Genomic DNA, 20,567 nt, shown 5'->3' on the forward strand with positions numbered 1-20,567 from the left:
AAACTACATGTCCAAGCTTTGAATTTTCCATTCATCTTTCAATTTTTCTTTTTCTTTTTTTATATTCATTTCAATCATATTCTTCCTATTATGATCATATATTAAATATTAGGCCTATTAGTTATATTATTTATAATTTGCTTATATTCTTTATATTATAATGTAATTTGGTTACATTCTTCACATCCTAATCTTTAGCACTCTTATTAATTATATCCTAGTCCTCCATATTTCCATTAATTATATTACTTGTAACTTGTTTATCTATTTTTTTCTATCTAATTTCTTCACATTTTTAGTATCTCAATTATTTTTAGACCCAATTCATTGCATGTGCCACCGTCATAATAAAAATAAATAAATAAAAATTAATGACAGTTGAATTATGCAAAGCAAATGTGAAAAGAAAAAGAAAAAAGAAGGGTGCCTAAATGATAGAAGAATAATCAGTCTGGTGAGGATGTGGTACAAGTCAAGGCTCAAGAAAGACACTGAAGAAGGCTTCCATTGCATGATTTTTCTATCTTGTGCTTTGCTTGCTAGCCGGCTTTATAGCTTCAGATCCTCCGCATTTGCTTTGTGTACTGCTGATTACTATGCAATACTGTTAATAATAGGCTGAACAGTCTGCAGACTTTATTAGAGAAAGTAAAGTGAAAGACAAGGCATAAATACAAGTATAATCTCCACCAGCAAGCATCTGGGTCTGAATCGAGGTCAGTTTTTTGCCCCCAGGTTCCGCATAAGCGTTAGAATTCTTTTCCTGATTTGGGTCTAAGAGTACCAGTTCCAGAGTCTGTATGTTGTTTGATTATGGTCTTCATCTGGGTTCCTGCGAAAACCCAGGAAAATGAAAGGAAATCATGCTTTTGAAACTTTTCTTGCCTTTTATGGGATCCCAAACGGCTGATTAATATAAAAAATTGATGCAAAATTGTGCTTTGTTGATGAAGATTCATACCCCATTATGTTGAATTGTGATATTTTGGTTGCTTGGGTTGTTTTATGTTTGTCTATCTATTTGATTGTTTGGCTGGGTATTTGTTTTGGAGTGGGATTGATCTGGAAGTTTGGTTGGCTGAAGTGGGTTGGTTAGATGCTACTGTGAAATACTGAATCCTACTGGGATTAAGCACTTGATGGAATTTATTTGAGGATGCATGTTCTTTTGCTATTTATATGGCAAGAAAGACCATAGATGCAAAGACAGTATGAAGTTTTTACCTCTGATTGTAGTGAATTGCTGTGAGCTTGTAGGAATATGTATTGATTTGGAATACTGCAAATGAATTGAATAATCTTTCTTGTGTAGCATGCGAAGAGAAACATACTAGGCAATGAAAAGGGGCTTGTCCCCAAAATGACCCCAGAATCGTTATTGGCTTGATGTATGAAATATGTTCTTTTACTTATATGTGAAATATACACAGAATATCGTTTGTATCTATTTCTAAAATGAGGGTGCAACCAAAATGAAGTAGTTTGATTTTCGGTTTCCAAATCGGTCCACCTGAGATTGATGGACTTTTTCCCAATTTTAAAGAAATTAGTGTGTCAATGCATTGACCGTTATGGAACTTCAAATGGGTTTGCCTTTTTGTTTTATTGATACTTAATTACTTTGCTAATTTGTTGGAGTACCTGGAAGTTTGAAGCCTCAAGCTCTTTTAGTTGATTATAGTACTTGGAATCTGTGCAACCATTGATTTTGTTTTGTAAGGAAACCTCTTTTTCCAAATGCAAAGGTAAAGGTAATTTTTTTTAATTTATTTATCCGGAGTGCTATTTTTAAGGAGAAAAAATATGAGTTGCTTCAGCTGTTGCGAAGAAGATGACATCCACAAGGCTTCTGATACTGGACCATATGTGGCAAATAATTCAGCAGGTAATTCTGTTCCCCACTTTGTAGTTCATAGAAAATTCGCAACATTTTCTCTTTCATCAAGTGTTTATTGACCAATTTGGAGAGAGTACGAGCAACTTGTTCTTTAGAGTTTGATTTCCAAGGCATGTTCTCCAAGGTGTTTGGCTTGAAACTAGCTCTAGAAAAACTTCAATGCCATATGAATTTTTCATAGTCACAACCCTCATTACAAACTGAGAGTTTTGTCCTTGATATTTATCTTGTTTAGGTGTACCAACTATTGGTGGTTTGATCTTGTGGGATGCTTGGTTTTCTTGTTTTCTTTTGTATTAGGTATCCTGGAGTCGCATGTCTAATTATATATATATATTTTTTGTGTATCATTTGCCAGTACTGTTTCATTATGATTTTCTTGCTGTTTTATTTTTTACGGCTTCTGATGTCATTAATATGAAACCAAGCAGTTGGCCATAATGGAAATTATCACATGACTGAAGCTTCACGATCAAACGACACACAAACTGTGGATGTCCTGCCTATTGCTGTCTCAGCCATCTCTGTGGATGAATTGAAAGAAATTACAGATAACTTTGGTCAACAGGCTTTAATTGGGGAAGGCTCATATGGAAGAGTATACCATGGTCTTCTGAAAACTGGGCAGGCTGCAGCCATAAAGAAGTTGGATTCCAGCAAGCAACCAGACCAAGAATTTTTAGCGCAGGTTGGGTCAATCACAATGTTTGGTTTCTAATGCACGCCATGTATAACTTCATGATTCCGATATATTTATCAGTCTTTGCATAACTTTACAGGTTTCCATGGTATCAAGACTAAAGAATGAGAATGTTGTTGAGCTAGTTGGCTATTCTGTTGATGGCGGTCTCCGTGTTGTAGCTTATGAGTATGCTTCTAATGGATCCCTTCATGATATTCTTCATGGTAAGTATTATCATGTTCTTCCTATTAAGTTGAATCTTGTTCATTGCCTTCAATACTGATCAAGAATGATTTAACTTCGAAAAACTGTCAACTTTAAAATGAATGTGAAAAATTATGTCTCTACCTAATGTCTGAAAAAATATGCCAATATTTCTAGCTGAGTGATGAAGGTTTATATATCAGTAAATTTTTCACCTTCAGCGAGTTTCTTGTTTGTCTAGAAGTCTGCATGGACAAACCATTCAGCTTAATACTGTGAAACTAATTTGAGTGATTGCTTATTTTGCATGTTATGGTTTCAGTTATTTCTTCATTTTTACTTATATTCTTGACATTATTATCTATAACATTTTGAGTGTTGCCTCCATGACGCATGAAATGCCCAGAATCTAGAAGCATTAGAAGTCTTTTATCTTTTAGTTAGCCAATTCACATGAATAATGAGTGTAGCAATAAATGGAGCTCATTTCATTTTTTTAGTTCCATTGAACAATAGTTAACATACAATTAAGTTCAACCCCATGCCCAATGTAAATGAACTTTTGGCAATGAGATGGGTTTAAAGCAGTCAAATTTGGACCAGGTAAAGAAACTACCTAGCTGAACCTGCCCACTCTGTAATTGACAAGGGAGATACATCCCATACCTTACCCATTTCTTATGTATATATATATATATGCATGTTTGTATGTATTTGCAAAAATACTCCTCTTAGCTTTGTGTGGTTGAGAAGATTTTTTAAAGAATGGAAGACTTTTCCCTGTTTTTTTTTAAAAAAAAATTTCATTGATTTGTGGGGTTTAGCTTAAGCCTGGTGGATTCTGTTTTTCATTCATTTCTTTTTATCTTTTGCTTATTGGCTGCTCCATGTATAGTTTGTGAACTTAATAACATCCCTTCTTTGTTGGGTGCCTGTTAATATATTCTTATTTGCCTTAATTTTTTTAACAATAGTATTCTACTAAAAAAATATTGAGTGATCTGAATTGTGACTGCTGGGCTCTACTGTTGAGCATAAATATGATGTGCCCATATTCTCTTCTAATTCTATTGTTTCTTTATTATACTTATTGATGGTGCTCAATACTAGCTATTGTTCACCAAAATAATCAGTACCTAGGTATTTTCCATCCTTTTAGTGATAGAAATAATGTCCTTTCATTTGTGGGTGTAGGAAGGAAAGGTGTCAAAGGAGCACAGCCAGGTCCAGTACTCTCATGGTCTCAAAGAGTTAAGATTGCGGTTGGAGCGGCTAAAGGACTAGAATATTTACATGAGAAGGCACGACCTCATATTATTCATCGTGACATCAAGTCCAGCAATGTGCTACTATTTGATGATGATGTTGCTAAGATTGCTGATTTTGATCTGTCAAATCAAGCCCCTGATTCAGCAGCACGTCTTCACTCTACTCGTGTCCTTGGAACCTTTGGTTATCACGCTCCAGAGTAAGCTCTTGGATTTGCTTTTTGTCTTTGTTTAGTTGTGCATGATGAAAACAGAGAAACTCAAGTTCTAATAAAGATCAATCATCTGGAATGTTTGCTAACCACATCACAATTATGGTATAAAGCAAGCATGACAGAGGCATCATTTGGTAGTGTGCCCACATATGAGATCTCATATTTAAAAATGTAGTCAATAACTCAAACTTACGCTCTCAGCTCATTAATATTCATATCACTGCAAGAAAAGGAATGAATTTATTTATCTATGCCAAACAAACATAAAACAAACAATGGAGGAAAAAAAATGTGCTGGATGAGTCCAGGGAAAAAAATCAGGGTGGGATACATCACTACCCACCAAGTCTGATCTTTTGGCGCAGCTCCCAAACCATTTGAATAACTATTCAATTACTCAACAGTCCTAATGGTCTACCCATCTGTTAACTTGGGATTCCTTTGTGAACTAGATCCTGCTCTATGCTTAATATACATACACTGGCCTAACTTTGCTGATTTTTCTGATAAAAAAAGCATTGCTGATTTTGATCACCAGATATGCAATGACCGGACAGCTGAGTTCAAAGAGTGATGTTTACAGCTTTGGTGTTGTCCTGCTGGAACTCTTGACTGGGCGTAAACCTGTTGATCACACACTGCCACGTGGTCAGCAGAGTCTTGTAACATGGGTACTAATTTCATCCTGGTTCTCTTCTCTGCTAATAAAGGGTGCCTGGGTGCTCTATTTAAAACTTTTCCAGGTTATAGATTTGATCATTTCCATCTAAGCTGATCTTGTATACCTTGGAATGTTAATAGGCCACTCCAAAACTCAGTGAAGATAAGGTGAAGCAGTGTGTTGACACCAGACTAGGAGGAGAATACCCTCCCAAGGCTGTAGCAAAGGTAATTAAGATGCCATTTTGGGCTTTTGGAAGTCATAGCATACTAATCTCTCTTGGCTGATCCTCATGGAACTGATCATTAGTCGGTTGCTAGTTTTTCCTCTTGTAATTTTTGATATAAAACAGTGTGTTTTCTCACTCTCCCTACTGGTTTGAGTTAGATTTTCAATCACAACCTCTGATTCTTTTATAATGTTGTATGCTGGGAACAGATGGCTGCTGTTGCTGCCTTGTGTGTACAATATGAAGCTGATTTCCGGCCGAACATGAGCATTGTAGTCAAAGCTCTGCAGCCTCTGTTGAATGCTCGGCCTGGACATACACCAACCTTGTGAATTCCCTCTTCCCTCCCAGTCATCTCTTGCAGGAATATTTTATTGAGATCTGTTTTTTGACAGGGTGCTGCTATATACATAATCCACCATTTGGTACTTTGGCTTGTAGTAATTTTAAATGCTTACTGGATTCTTTTCTGTTATGCATAGAAAGATTCTACATGATGAAGGCTCTCTCTATTTTGTTGTTGGGTGTCACAGCAAGGGTAACCTTTGTATGGATGTTTGTATAAGATTGAAATAATAGGGGAAAAAAAGGAAAGAAAGAAATCTACACCCCTCATTTGACTATTTCTGGCTTTTTACCAAGTACAGCATATTTTAAAATTAATTTATTAAAAACAGTTTCAAATTTATGATAATTTAAGGAGAACCTTGGACCTTGCTTGGTTCCTTTGAAAATTTAAGGAAGAAGGTGAAAAATTAAGGGGAAAAAAATGGAGAGGAAAAAAGTGAGAAAATTTTGTTATTTAATTGTTTGTAAAATGTTTTCTTCTTTTCATCCAATTCAGTAAAAGTGAAATATATCTTCCTTTCTCACATATTTTTAAAGATCCACAAGTGATATTGATAGTCCTGGATGATACAGAGGGTCATATTTCTTACTAAATATATTTTGCAACTATTGAATTTTACAAATTTTTTAATTGCTGTAGAATTGTCAAAGATCCAACCCCATACCATCAGAATTCACAATCCACACCCACCAACCACCCCGTCAAAAACCCAAATCCCTTTTAACCCCCTGATTTGCCATTGCACCACCCTTCAAGGTCACTACAAAGGGTAGGTTGCATTGTTAGAAGTCTGACCATTCAACTGCATGCTTTTCCGGAAAATCCAAGTTCATAGTCATCTGAATGTGACAATCCCTGTTTTTGACATGGATTCTGTTTGACAAGGACTTTGAATTTCTAAAGCAGTTCAGATCTACCCATTGAAACACATTTATTTGAAAAGAAAGCAAATGGCTGACAGCTCACCCACAATTCAAAGTTCCACCAGTTGTTTCTTGCAAAAGGAAACATGGGTTGCACTCATGATGTCACATCTAGCTCACATTTGGTTGCTTCTTGATTTCTTTGCGGTTCATTTTCCCCACTTATTTCTCCCACAGGGTGAAGGGTTTTGATTACACAACATAAAAAACCCACCAGTGAGTGAGTGGAAGTGGATGACAGAGGGGAAAGGCTCGACAGATCAACTAGAGGAAAAGCTTTTGCTCCCCAAATGAAATTAAAGAATCATATGGTAGGGAGTAGAGACTTTTCTATCAAGTCAGCACAAAGCAACAATATTTTCAGCAGAGGTGTTTCGTTTTCTTTTTCTTTTGTTCGATTGATCTCCTGATGTGTGGTTTTTCATGGGGTTTTTGAAAGGTAACAGATAAAGAAAAAGAGGTTATAACTTTTTACTTTTCGTTGTGCTGCAGGGGACTACTTTCTTCAAATGAAATCACAAAAATCATTCACAAAGATCATTCTTTTTTTCCTTGTTTGATTTTTTCTACACAGCAAGGGCAATTATGAACAATCTGATGTACTAGAGAGACCTTCAACCCAAAAAGGATTCTGGAAATGAAAAGGAAAAAAAAAATTCAAAGATCTGTACACATCACAAGTGGTTTGAGAGTTTCATAACCAACCCCACTTTAATACACAAAATAATTTTCTCTCCAACATCTACAAGTAGGTAATACAAAACCGAAATACAAATATTCTATCCCTAAATGGCTCGACCCCTGCCCATTGATCGCAAGTAAGGCAGGCCCCCAAGAATTTCAAAGTCGAAAGAATGTGGAAATTACCCTTTATCTTATGTAGTCATAGCCCTCATCCTATAAATGGTTTGCCCCCTTTGCTGATGTCCGATGCTTCCTTCTATTCTCTGCCCTTGAATCTGGAATTTCACTCCTATCAGTATCAGAGTTCTCCCTCTGGGACTCTGCTTCATTGTTCCCTGCATGACTCCTTCTGCGCCTCCGATCCTGAAAATTTCAACCAGGTTACACTGAAGGCTCACTCTTTTTTTTTTTCCAAAAAAGGGATAAAAAAACCTTGTCCTAAGCAGGGCTTTCAAGTTTCAAACAATTTTATGGGTGGGAAAAGCTGAATTTTCATAATTTTTTGGCTGAACAAGGGAAACAAAGTTTCTGGAGAAGTTGACAATGCTGGACATTTGCAAATGACACAAGTTTTGTAACGTTTCTGATAAAAGATTGTTCTTTCTAATTTCAATGCACACCAAATAGAATGTCTTTGGATATTTAGAGAAGATTTTAGACTCGAACCTCTCGTGGTATAGGATATTCCTCTGATTCAAGCATGCGAACGACTTGACTCATCTTTGGTCTCTTGTCAGCATCTGGGTCGACACACCTTAATGCAGTCAAAAGGCCTCTTTTAAGGGCACTTGTTGATGGCCTAGTCTCAATGTTTGGGTCTACAACTTCTTCTGAGCGCCTGCTGCCAACCATCATCTTGAGCCAATCAACAAGATTTACCTGCATGAATCAACAAATTCAGAAACCATGACCTTGTAAGCAGTGTGACTCTGTATTGCCATTTCATACTCTTAATGGGACTGATGACAAGTCACATAAATGGATGGACTCAATGTTAAATAACATATTAAAATCTAGAAGTGCTAATTGATGTGAGCTAATAAAAAGTTGAAATCAGTAAATAAAAATGACAATAAAATGTCCAAAATAGCAGACAACAGCAAAAATAAGGAATCAAATCCCCCAGACAAATTCTAATCAACTTCCTACAAAGGAAATAACCATACCTCATGTGCAGGTCGACCGTAATCTACTGGATCTCTTCCAGTGATTGCTTCCAAGAGCACAACCCCAAAGCTATAAACATCACTCTTCTCATTTAAAAGGCCAGAATTGGCATATTCTGGAGCCACATATCTGTAGCATTAGGAGAGAAACATGAAAAGAAATGAAAGGAGATCATTTGTATATTACAAGCATCAACTTTTCTTCTAAAAGCCACCAACAATGATAAAGTGATGTAAAAAGAAATAAAGTGAATACATGAACAACTAACTTAAGTTGCTGCAACTATTGAATAGCAAAAATACTAACCCAAAGGTCCCCATAACTCTAGTTGTGATATGACTCCTTCCTGCACCGAGTAATTTGGCCAGACCAAAGTCAGATATCTTAGCATTAAATTCATCATCAATCAATATATTGCTGGATTTGATATCTCGATGCACAACTTTTGGTTCAATAGCTTCATGCAAGTAGGCGAGCCTGCAATAAAAAATCATATCACACCATGTGGATGACAATTGAAAGAAATGAAACCTAAAGCAACTGTAAATAACAGATTAAGGTATCAGTGAGTTTACGCCTTAGCAGTGCCAAGTAAAATTTTCATGCGGGCCTCCCAAGTAAGATATCCATGCTGACGCATCGCTCCATGAAGCCATTGCTCTAAATTGCCATTGTTGACGTATTCATATACCAACAGCCTGAAATTATAGTGAAAATTGAAATTAATGAATCTGAAAGATATCCTTCCAACTTCAAACATAGAGCACTAAAACAAAAGATACCTTTTATCAATGGGTACGATTCATGTGTAAGAAAATTGAACACCCCATGGGATAGTTAGTTTCAAGAAGTCGCAACCAGAAAGAATAAATTTGTTAGATCAATGACTAGGGAAGCGATTATGGTTCTGTTTGTTTGTTTTTCCCTGTAAACAGGGTGCTCTTGAACCCAAATAGCCAACACATGAGACAATTGGCATTCCGTCATAGAATAATTGATGAAATAAATAAGAGAATGTGAGTAAGGAAGCTTACATAATTAACTAATTTATGAAATTAATGTGCAATAATTAGCTCATACCATATAATAATTCTAGTTAAAAATCCAATACTATGTAGACATGCTTAATAATCTCTTTCTCACCTACAGCAGAAGACAAGTTAATATGATGCTTTAGAAACAAGGAAAGATCCGAAAAGGAAGCACTACCTATGGGTTCCTTCAATGCAGTAGCCCAGAAGTCGAACTAAGTTTTTATGTCGCACATGACCAATAGCCTCAACTTCCACTCTGAATTCCTTCTCTGCTTGTCCTCTATAAGAAAAAATATTGAGGTGTGAAATAAGCAAGTAAACTTAAGATAGTCTACTAAGAGGAGGATAAATAAATGTTGCATAGCTATTTAAGAAAGCTAATCCACAATCTTACAAATTATTGAGGAGCTTCTTAACAGCCACGGGAGTCCCATTGATCAGATGGCCTCGATAAACAATTCCATACCCACCCTCACCAAGGACATTTTCCTTCGAAAACCGGTTTGTTGCAAGCTCCAGGTCCCTTAATGTAAACCAATGGCCCCAACCAAGGTGAGAAAACTCGGGCAAACCAATTAGAGGTGATGGGGCTGTTATAGGATGTGAAGAAGGTCTATACACATTAATGGTCCCAGAACCAACCTCTTCTCCTGATTGAGACCCAACACCATCTTTCTCCACATGATTAAAGGAACCAGATTGACTGCTATTATCCCCATTTTTTGTGGGGATCAAAACCTTCTCTGATTCTTTATCACTGAATTTGTCATTAAGGGCAAGGAAAACTCCATCATGAGGACCACAGTTGTCTGCAGAAACTTGATCAACCCTTACCTCTTTGATTTCCTTCGAAATAGCTGGAATTTGGCTAAGGGGAATTTTGTTATTAGCCCTTCTTGATTTCTTCCGTGAAGTAAGACACAGTGACATCAACAAGAGAATTATCACAATAAACACCCCCACAAAGATCCCCACTAAAACCCACACCTTAAGACCAAAAAGAAATGTCTTCTTGGATAGTTCAGCCTGAAGACCAGACGCCATTTCTGCTGTTGCTATGACACCTGAAAAATAGAATGCGATAGAATTGAACTTCAAATTCCATGTATTCACTCAAACTTCACATATATGTTGCATTTTTTTAAGAATTTATCTTCATCTTGTCACTGATTTTTATCCCAATGGCCCACATATAGCATGAATTGATCTGACTCCAGGTTGGATCAACAGAAAATACAAACCTGTCTTTTCCATATAGCAAGAATTTCAACCAAGTTTTAAATAAAAACCACATCTATCACTGGTAACATAACAAAATGATCCACCATTTCCTTCAATACCACAAAAATCAGCAAAAATTGAGAAAGTGGAAGAAGGATGGAACCAAGACAACAAACAAACAAATACTGGGAGATGGGAAGAGAGATTAACACCAAAGGTTATCGGAAAAACAGACCTCAGACCCATTTCAAGTTTCCATAAGATGAAAGGGAGGGCACATATGAACCCATAGAGGCAAGAGAAAAAGGATACAAAATCTTCCAAGTAAAATACAACTGCCTATCACATTTCTTGTTTCAAGCCAATACAAAAATAACAAAGAGAACCAGAGAAGATGCAGAATATATCCAATAAATAATAAGAAACACACCCAAAAGGAACATATCTCCCATTACTTTCTGCATACCATCACAACCAACAAAATGCATTTCCTGTTTCATGCCATAAATCATTCATGTGTGAAAAATCAAAGGAACAAGACAAAAATAAAAAAGGTGCTCTGCTGATTGATGAAAATAAAAGGTAGAAAAAAGGAAATTATTTCTTTTCTGAATCATAGTTCTAATATTTTAGGACTTGAAAACATGACCTTCAGAGGACTGACTCTAATGGAAGTACTATATGGCTTATTCAATTGAGTGGTTCATCTTCTGGAGACAAAAAACAAGAAGCAACAGATTCAAAATTTTGTTCTTTCCTTCTCCATTTTCTCAGCAACTAATGCAGAGAGCAAATGGCCCGCCTACTGAAGAATTTCTCAATGAGTACCTGTATTCCTTGGAATTCAAAATAAAGAGCAGCCGCCACAAAACTTCTGGACACCCTCCTCAAAATAAACCAATCTCAAACCCTAGATCTCCTATGCAGGAAACCATAAAACCCACTATGAAATGAATCCATGCAGACACACCCAAATCAACCCCATTGTCAGAAGTTGAAGATATATAGGCAGTTTGGTTGGATTTACCTTTCGGGTTTTTTGAAATGAGCAAACGGGTCTCTATATCCAAGCTCAAATGGAGCTTTCTCACACCACACTTGCCCCCACCCTACTGCAAACCCTAAACACAGTGCCACCAGAAAACCCTAGTCTGCGGTTTAAGAAAATTGCACAATACAACTAGCACATGGAATTCTGGGAAATGGAATGGTGGTGGGGTTAATAAGAAGGGATGGAGTTATCAGTGGTAGGTGATGAGGAGAGAGAGAATCTCAGACATGTCTCACATTACATACAGTAAAAGAGAAGCATAGCATGATAAATTGAAACCCTTTTTACACATTTTTTTTTTTAATTCTTGAAATGGTTCTTGAAGGTGACTGATTATCAGAAATCTAATTAAAATAATGAAAATTTAAAACTTAATTTTTTTATTCAATTATTCTAGACTCTTATTTCTAAAACTTTTTGTTCGTCAAACATCAATTTTCTAACATATAAAAAAAGAAGTAATCATGATTATAGGAGACAAGTCATCAGTGCCCTTGAAGAAATGTTAAGTGCAATTAAGTGGGAGGCTGGCAGGTCAAAGTGAACAGACTTTGCACCATATATTGGCATAAAAAACCATTGTGATTGTTCTCATTTATTGGGTATTTACAAATTCATGAAATTTGTAATCACTCTGTTTACCCTGTGATTGCTTCCTTCTAGAGTGTTGTGAGTTTTCTTTTTCTTTTATTTATAGAAACAAGGATTATGTAACAGGTGGGTTGGATAGTCAAAGAAACAGACTGGACACCACATCGCCTGTGTGATTGACATCACTATCCTTTATTTTCCTTTAGAATTTAGACATTGCCCTTTGTGGGTGAGATGTAATGGTCTGTGTATGGGCCTGAATGATCCTCAGTACCCACCTTTGGAACCTAGAGAGCTGTTGAAAGTTCAAAGTTGAAACCCAGAAAGGGTTTTTTGAAATTTTTCCCTAACAGTTGCCCCAACAATCCATCATAATTGCTGCAATAATGAAATTCCTGATATGTCAAGAGGTGAAGGAAAGGAATCATGGTGGCATGTAGAAAAGATGAGTGAAAGAGAAAGCAAGCAAGCAAGCAAGCAATCCCCACATTACAGTCAAGCTACTACTGTGTCATCCTTGGACATTTAACTAGCAATTCTTTATGTGTAGAAGAAGAACATGGATTGGGATGAAAGGCATTTCATTTACTTCTACATAAAAGGGATGCCATGTCTTGACTCCTGAGTTACTCATTTGAATAATATGCATGGTGGGTCCTTCATCATATTTCACACCCCTCTTCTTGTTCCATATTCTTCTTGAATCATCTTTTGTGTCGAATATAGAGGCTAATTTCAATTTTTTTAGGTCAATGATAGAAAGTGAAAAGGTAAATTATTTTCATTGTTATTTGATAAAATTATAACGGATGTTTTCATCTCACATGGTTCCTCCTTCAATCCTTTTCAAAATATAATAAGCTTCACATTTTCCTCACCCATTCCATGATCATCATTTTACCAACTCCAATAGCATGCCTTGATGTCATGCAAATATAAAAACATCATAAAGTATACTTTTGACACTACCTTGTATGTCCTATACTACATTTATTTATACACATCACATGCCCTAACTCTACTTCTTATTTCCAAACTAGGGTTCATGCTCCAACCATATTACCATCATTTTTTCTTGCAAATGGCATAACTTTTCTGCAATTTTTTTATGTGGGGTTAAATATGAAAGTGCAAATTAGGTGAAATTTAGCTCAAATTTCAGTGGGGACAAAATAGTAGAACATGAGAGTGGGTGCTCAAAAGTTTATGGCTAAACCCCCCTTTGTGTCTCTGCTATTCTTTTGTAAATAACCGCTCAAATTTCCATTGACATCTCTCACATGCATCACATGCAATTATGTTAGTGGCTTGTAAATATTAAATCCCACTACTTTATTATCAAATCTCTTATTCTTTGAGCTAAATTCAAGCAAAAAAAACTAGTCATGTGTGGAGATTTAATAGTTAAGAAAGGCTCTGGAACTAATTGACTTTGCCCAACTTGCCTCCTGGTTCCATATGAAAAGCAGTTAAATATGTTGGAAAATTCCCTGTACTCTGTTAGGAAAATTCCCTCTACTCCTGTTTGGAAAATGTTGGGGGGAAAAATTTTTCCAAAATGGCCAAACACCTTGTCGGTGGGCTTCCAAAGTCCAATCAGTGGATTACAGGATTAGGGTAGTCAAAGTTTTGTATTTTTAAAAGGTGCCATTAATAATTAGTTGGGACTTAGGAGATTAGCTGGTTGAGATGTTTCTAATTTTTGTCTCTATTAATACAAAAATTAAAATAGAAATAATTACTTGATTTTATGTCTGAAATTAAAAGAAAAAGATAATCTTCATAAGTTGTATTTTTCTTTTATTTTTATAATATAAATTAATTATTATTTTAAAGTCTTTGAAATTAGTTTAAACCCATTTTATTCTTATTAATTTGGAAAATGTTGAAGCCTGACCATACCTTAAATTTGAGCCATGTCAAATCTGGATTATTAAATAAAAGTATAAAATCAATAAAATTTTAGTATAAAAAAAGGGACCCCATATTAAAATATAAATAAATTTTGAATCTGATTGATAGTGATTTCAAAAAAAGTTTTTAACCTAAAAAGTTTTTTTTTTTTTTTATAAAAAAAGTAGGTGTTTAGTAAAATTTAGGAAATCATTTTAAAATTTTGAAAAATTATTTTTAGCATCAACAAATTATTTGATACGTAATTATCTTAAAAACACTTTAATAAGTTTTCTGTAAACATTCAATTATAGGAACCAAATAAACCCCACATCAAGATCGGGAATTGACTCTTATACCATTTTGTGATGACCTACGCTCAATTTTATAGATATTATCCGTTTTTGGTCCAAATGGGCCTCATGACTCTAAACACGTCTATATGATTAATGACTCATACTTTTATATAGTGTTAGAAACCTTCTCCTATATTCGATATGAAACATCATACTTTTATTAAAAATATTTCGAATAAAAATATTGTCAAATATATTTCAAATCATTGGTATTCTACCGCTATTTCTAGCTTAAACACTTTCAAACAAAATATTTTCACTAAAACCTAGAATAAAAACACAGTAAAACCCAAAAACACTATTATTTTGCCACCGTTTCTAATCCAGCACCATTTTTTATTTTTATTTTTGGGGATATACATAGACTTCATTAATTTTTACCTTATTATTATTTTAAATTTTCACGTTGACGATGGTTGTCTTTATATGTGAGGTACTTTTTACTGGGCTGGGCCAGGGTCAGTCAGTGCTTTGAGCAATCATTTCATCCATTAGAGAGGGCCCAGCCAAAGAAGAAATAGAAAAGAAAGGGAGGAAAATGGAACAAGACAAGAGAGCTTTAATGGAGATTACCTGTCTATTAACCATACTTTAAAGATTAAAAAAAGTGGAGATTTGCTATCTAAGTAAGGTGGATAGCATCGAATCCGATGGAGTTTTAAGCAAAAACTTGAGGGATTTGTCCATGCATTTAATATTGAAAGATGGGTCCTAAAGAAGCAGACAGTTAGAAAAATCCTCTTCCTTTAAGGGCATGTATCTCATCAGCCTAGTTTTCCAAAATGTGATGGATAGATAGATGGTGGGTTTGGATTATGCTTTATTAAGTGCTTAACAAGCAAGGAATTATTGTAGAAAAGTATCTCAATGTCTTGCTTTGTATTTAATAGAAAAGCTAATAGCATAATCCCTTTTTCATGAAGAAGAAGCACTTTCTTTTCTGGGGTTAATGCTTTCATGGGATTTATTTGGGTATAAGAAGATTGTATAAACACTTGCCGAAAATTTTATATAAGTCTGGATTTTAATTTTTTTTAAAACAATTTTTTTTATTTTTTAAAAATAAACAATAGTTTTTTTTTAAAAAATAAAAAGGTATTTAAAGAACTTTTTTTTTTTAGTTATTATTGATTGTTTTCATTTGTTTTGGCTAATTTTAAAAATAATTATATAAATATGGTGAATAATAAAAAATAAGCTGTTACTTGTAAAAATTATTTTTATAAATTATTTTAAAATATAAAAAATAGATTATGAATATTTTAGAGAGTATTTGAGAAATGTTTTTTGTTATCCAGAACAAAAAACATAGAAAACATGTTTAATAATAAATTTATTTTTTATTTTTTATTATTAAAAACATAAAACATGGTGTTTTTAAAAAATATTTTTAAATTATTTTATATTATTTTTACTTATTTTTTTAGAATTACTTTAAGATATAGTTATAAAAACATGTAAAATAATTAAAAATAAAAAACTAGATGTAAAAATTATTTTTAAAACATATTTAAGAATATTAAAAATATGTTAAAAACAATTTAAATTTTTAAATAGACTTTTATTTTATAAAAATTATAAAACAATTTAAAAAAATTATTCTTAAAAATTATTTTTCAGAATTATTTTTAAAACTAGTTGTCAAACAAGCTCTTAAGTTTTTAAACATAACTTTTTTTTCAAAAAATTTCTCTTCTATGAATTTAATATCATAAAAATGAATTTTGATGTTAATCACCCCAATCTACCTAATCGATTTTGAACAACTGCTTCAAACCATTAAATCATCATCTACTACGCGTTCTTAGTATTATTTAAACAATGTCAAAGACAATATATATTCCTTATTAATAATTTATTTTAAAAAAAAAATTATTATATTTTCAGAATGTTTGAAGCTTTCTAACTAATGTATCATTAAACTAATGGCTTTAGGTAACCAAACCAAAAGCAACTTACAAACTTCTCAAATGTGGCACGTTTTTCAAACTTGAAGCCTCGGGGGGTTGTTGTTGTTTTGTTTTCTCAAGATTGGATAAATCTTCACTTATTTTGTAAATTTAAAACCCTTTTCACACACGTAATCTCTTAGAGACCATGCACCGACACAAGAAGTCCAATGCTTATGCTTAAAGAAAATTGTTCACGTTTCTCCCAAAAAGCAACTCTTCTTGACTTGGATGTAAATCTTTTCTCATTGCATTAAGGGTCGGTTTGGAAGTCATTCTAAAGTGTTGAATGCGCTTTTATCTGTAATGCACTTTGATTAAAAATTTAAACGGTGCTTATTATCTGACTCTCAACTAAAAATAATTTATTGATGTTAAGTTATATTAGTTGATATCAAGATGTTAATTTTAACTGAATTAAAAAGTTAAATTTTTGACATTTTCTATTCATTCAACTACAAATCTCACCTTAGTTAAATATCTTTTATCAAAAAACGATATAGTTAAAATTTCTTTCGAAATTACCCTATGGTTTTAAATCATTTTCAATTTTGGTTTGTGAATCAAGTTATTTTGAATATCATTGACTTGACAATAATTATGCAACCACCTTTTTTTTTTCAATCTCTAAACAAACATTGAAGAAGTATAAGGGAAAGAAAAAATGAATAAATGAAAGCGATTTATATGTATGCAATACATTTATCAACAATTTGATTTCCTTGTCCTCAATAAAAATTTTTATAGTCTTTTCTTATCTTTTTATTTTTCTCTAAAAAGGTGAAAAAATCAGGGTTAACCATATTTTTAAAACTTATTTTTAAAAATTGTTTTTAAGTTAAAAAATAAAAAATAATTTTTAGAAACATATTTTAGAAAATATGATAAAACAGATTCATGTGTTTCTTTTTGTGTTTTAAAAACGAAAAAAACAATTCTTATTTGTTATCTAAAAATTGTTTTGTATTTCACTTTGTTTTTTGATAATAACGGTTAAATAATGTTAAGGATTTTAAAAAACGGTTTCCTATTTTTAAAAATAAAAAATTATTTTTATATCATACTACCAAACAAACTCCTAGTTTTGAATCGAAGAAAACAATTAAAATGATTTTGAAACAAACTATTGGTGATCTAAAAAACCATCCAATAATTTAGCATAACTTATTCTACAAAGCTATTAAAGATTGAAAAATAAGACAAGGTAATACTAATACCCACAAAAATTGAAAAAGCCACAAAATAATAGTGAATAAAGGGATACATACTATTTGTATGCAAAGAAGTAACAGTTGTAGTTTTGTGATTCTTAAAGAGATGGGTGCAATAATACAAAGGAAAAAGTCATCTTAAAAGTCATATAAAGCTAAGCAGTACTGTGTTGTCTTCAAGCAGCTGAAAGGAAACTTCAACTTACAATTAAGAAAGGGCCATATCATGATGCTCACATCCCTTTTATTCACTCTCCCCACAAATTGTTCAATGACATGAGCCTCTGATGAGATTCTTAGATCATGAATCATAGCTCACTCCTACCAAGAACACTTAAACAAAGTCATTTAGAGTCGGTTTAGGGAGTGATTTTGGTTAATTTTTGAAAGAATTACCTATCGAATAATCGGGTTATTTAGAACCCATTGAAAAAAAAAAAAGGAAGCAAGAGATTCTCTGGATTTTGTTTTTTTGTAAAAAGGCTTTGTCAAACACTAAAAGCATTTTTAGTTGCTTTTAAAATCACTCCAAACGGCTTTTAGATTCCCAGCCCACCTTTCATGGCTTCACCCTCTGCAAGGGGGCCTCAATGCTCTGTGTCTGTAGGACAAAGACATAAAAGGGCCCTGGGTTTTCAAATATGAAGGACTCCAGGAACTAATATTATAGGGAACATGATGAGAAATCTGTATGGTATGCATTAATCAAAGGCAGAAGAGTACAAAATTGGAAGTGGATGTCATGCAACTAGAATAGATTTGCTTTCACATTATATTATCAGCCAACTGTTAATAATTGAAGTCAGATGCCAGGGTTACTGAACAGGAATCTCCATTGTTGGAAGTTAGGCATAGGGGAAGCTCTGGCAGAGAAGCCATTGGTCTCCTTCTGAACCCAATTCTATCCTCTTGGTTTGAAGCTTCTTGGGAGATACCATGAGGAATGTTTTTATGGCTGTGTACAATGTCTGGGCAGTCCAGCCAGTTGAAGAGGTATCCTGTAGTTAATTTTAGGGGTGGTTACAGATGTTTAAAGCATGTAATTGTGTGGTTTGGTCTCCTTTCTCAAGTGATAATGGAACCATTTTTTTTTTTTTTGGGGGGGGGGGGGGGGGGGGGGGGGGGGGGGGGCGGGAGGTGGCGGCGGGGGGTGGGGTTTACAAAGATTTTGTACCTAACCCTGATTGGAAATCAATTGCACAACAGATTAGATCCAGACAAGGCATAAATTATAGTGTACCACTTGTTTCAATTCTTTTTCTAATTGCCAAAGGCTTAGTCTAAGCCAAGCTGTTGGTATGTCTCCTGGGAATTGAACATAGCATCCATGGTTCAATACCCTTTATTCTATTCTCTTTCCTATGAGATTATGTTTGGTTTTAGAAAATTTGAGGAAAAATATGACGAAAAGAAAAAAATAAATTTAAACAAGATAAATTATTTTTACATGTTTCATCAAACTCATTTTATTTATTTTTTGCAACTATATAAAGATTAAATAATTTAAAAATATATAAATTTTAATTATAATGGATTTTCTTTGATATTTTTCATGGTCGAATCAACTAACAATTTTTCTAAAGACCTCTCATATATCAAGTTTATTCCTATAAAATACCTTACACCATTCATTCTTATGGTTTGTCCATCATAAAGATCACGTCCATTAAATTTTATGGGGCATCCCGGTTAAAAATTATGTATAACAAAACCCGTACGCTATACATACATTTTAAGGTTGTGGAAACATGTTTTAAAGTCGTAAAAACCCATTAAATCAAAATCAAAGCAGACAAATATCTAAGCAATGGGTCATTAAGAATCGATCCAGTGAATCTATGTAATTTGTGATCGAATTTAATATAATAACACTGAAAATTAGTGGTTGGTCAAGGAGTCCTCATGGTCTAAATCAATGGACTAAGGCCGCACCAAGATGGAAAGCCCAGAAGCCAGCCAGGGACTCCAGCCCAGAAGCCCAGAAGGCCTCCATTCACTGTGGGAAAAAAAAATTAGATAGAGACCCAACTCAGAAAAGCTGAATTCAGTACAGGGGTCGCTGGCAAACGGAAAACAACAAGACTGATAAGATATCCAGTTTCGAACTGGTACAAATTGTGAGACATGAGGCTGTGCATTTCTTCACGTGTATGAAGCCGGTGAGAAGATAGCGTTAAATTGATGGGCCTATCCTTATGAAAATCCTTGATTTCCACACAAGACGGTGTCCTTGTAGAAAATGTATGGAGCCAATGCATTGGACTTGCATTCTTCTTCTGAAGATCATGATCTACCGTTATGATATCCCACATCGGTTTACAATGGGGCAGTGAAATGTGAGTGATAATAATTGCATGTTGAGTGTAAGTTTGACCAAGCGTAGACCCATATTTTAAAAACGTTACGAGAAAATGTCGGTTGGTCATTACTCTGCATTTTTGATATGATAAAAGTAACTGTTTTTTAAAATAATTTTTTATATTTTATTAAATTAAAATTTATTCCTAAAAAACGCTTTTCATATTTATAATACTTAAATTTTTTTATTATTTAAGTGTTAAAACTACTAAAAATATTTTATAAATCACTTAATGTTTTTAATCTATATTTTTAAAAAATAAAATTTAATTATGTAATTTTATTTTTAATCATTATATATGTTTATATAATTATTTTTTTAAATAAATCTAAAAAATTAATAAAAATAATTTAAAAAATATTATTTCAAAATGCTTTATTTTTTTAAAGCAATTTTTTATTATCAAATCTGTTTTATAGTAATTTTTTATTTCAAAAAATAGAAAAATGTTCTTGAAAACAATTTTCAAACAAATCCTTCGTATTTTTCTTTCTAACAAATACATAAAAATAAAAAATAAAAATTCCCCACTTCAAAGGGAAGAAATAAAACTTGAAAATGTAGATTGCCCTGTCTCAGTAATGCTAGGGAGCAGTAAATGAAAGAAACTCACTAACTCCCAA

General features: G+C 33.6%; 2 protein-coding genes across 5 annotated transcripts; one reads left to right on the forward strand and one right to left on the reverse strand.

The window, feature by feature from the left end:
- Positions 1–375: 375 nt before the first annotated feature.
- On the forward strand, positions 376–5,779 carry LOC100266523 (pto-interacting protein 1). 3 transcript variants are annotated; one of them, XM_002266967.4, is made up of 8 exons: positions 376–716; positions 1,794–1,885; positions 2,329–2,585; positions 2,677–2,803; positions 3,978–4,251; positions 4,805–4,937; positions 5,068–5,154; positions 5,366–5,779. In XM_002266967.4, the coding sequence occupies exons 2-8, from the start codon at positions 1,804–1,806 to the stop codon at positions 5,486–5,488; spliced, it is 1,083 nt and encodes a 360-aa protein (XP_002267003.1). In that variant the 5' UTR covers positions 376–716; positions 1,794–1,803; the 3' UTR covers positions 5,489–5,779. The 3 variants fall into 3 exon arrangements, with proteins under 3 accessions (XP_002267003.1, XP_019075611.1, XP_010649678.1); XM_019220066.2 differs by having other exon boundaries at positions 429–720; positions 1,797–1,885; XM_010651376.3 differs by lacking the exon at positions 1,794–1,885 and having other exon boundaries at positions 429–716.
- A 1,176-nt stretch (positions 5,780–6,955) lies between these two features.
- Positions 6,956–11,940, reverse strand: LOC100261316 (probable receptor-like protein kinase At5g18500). Of its 2 annotated transcripts, none has more exons than XM_002267234.4 (8): positions 11,363–11,940; positions 9,708–10,377; positions 9,489–9,593; positions 8,855–8,977; positions 8,586–8,756; positions 8,279–8,408; positions 7,779–7,991; positions 6,956–7,475 (listed from the first exon to the last, which is right to left on the reverse strand). In XM_002267234.4, the coding sequence occupies exons 2-8, from the start codon at positions 10,355–10,357 to the stop codon at positions 7,326–7,328; spliced, it is 1,542 nt and encodes a 513-aa protein (XP_002267270.1). In that variant the 5' UTR covers positions 10,358–10,377; positions 11,363–11,940; the 3' UTR covers positions 6,956–7,325. The 2 variants fall into 2 exon arrangements, with proteins under 2 accessions (XP_002267270.1, XP_010649679.1); XM_010651377.3 differs by having other exon boundaries at positions 11,562–11,937.
- Positions 11,941–20,567: the final 8,627 nt, after the last annotated feature.

This window comes from Vitis vinifera, chromosome 5, assembly GCF_030704535.1.
Source record: "Vitis vinifera cultivar Pinot Noir 40024 chromosome 5, ASM3070453v1".
Taxonomy (NCBI): Eukaryota; Viridiplantae; Streptophyta; class Magnoliopsida; order Vitales; family Vitaceae; genus Vitis; species Vitis vinifera.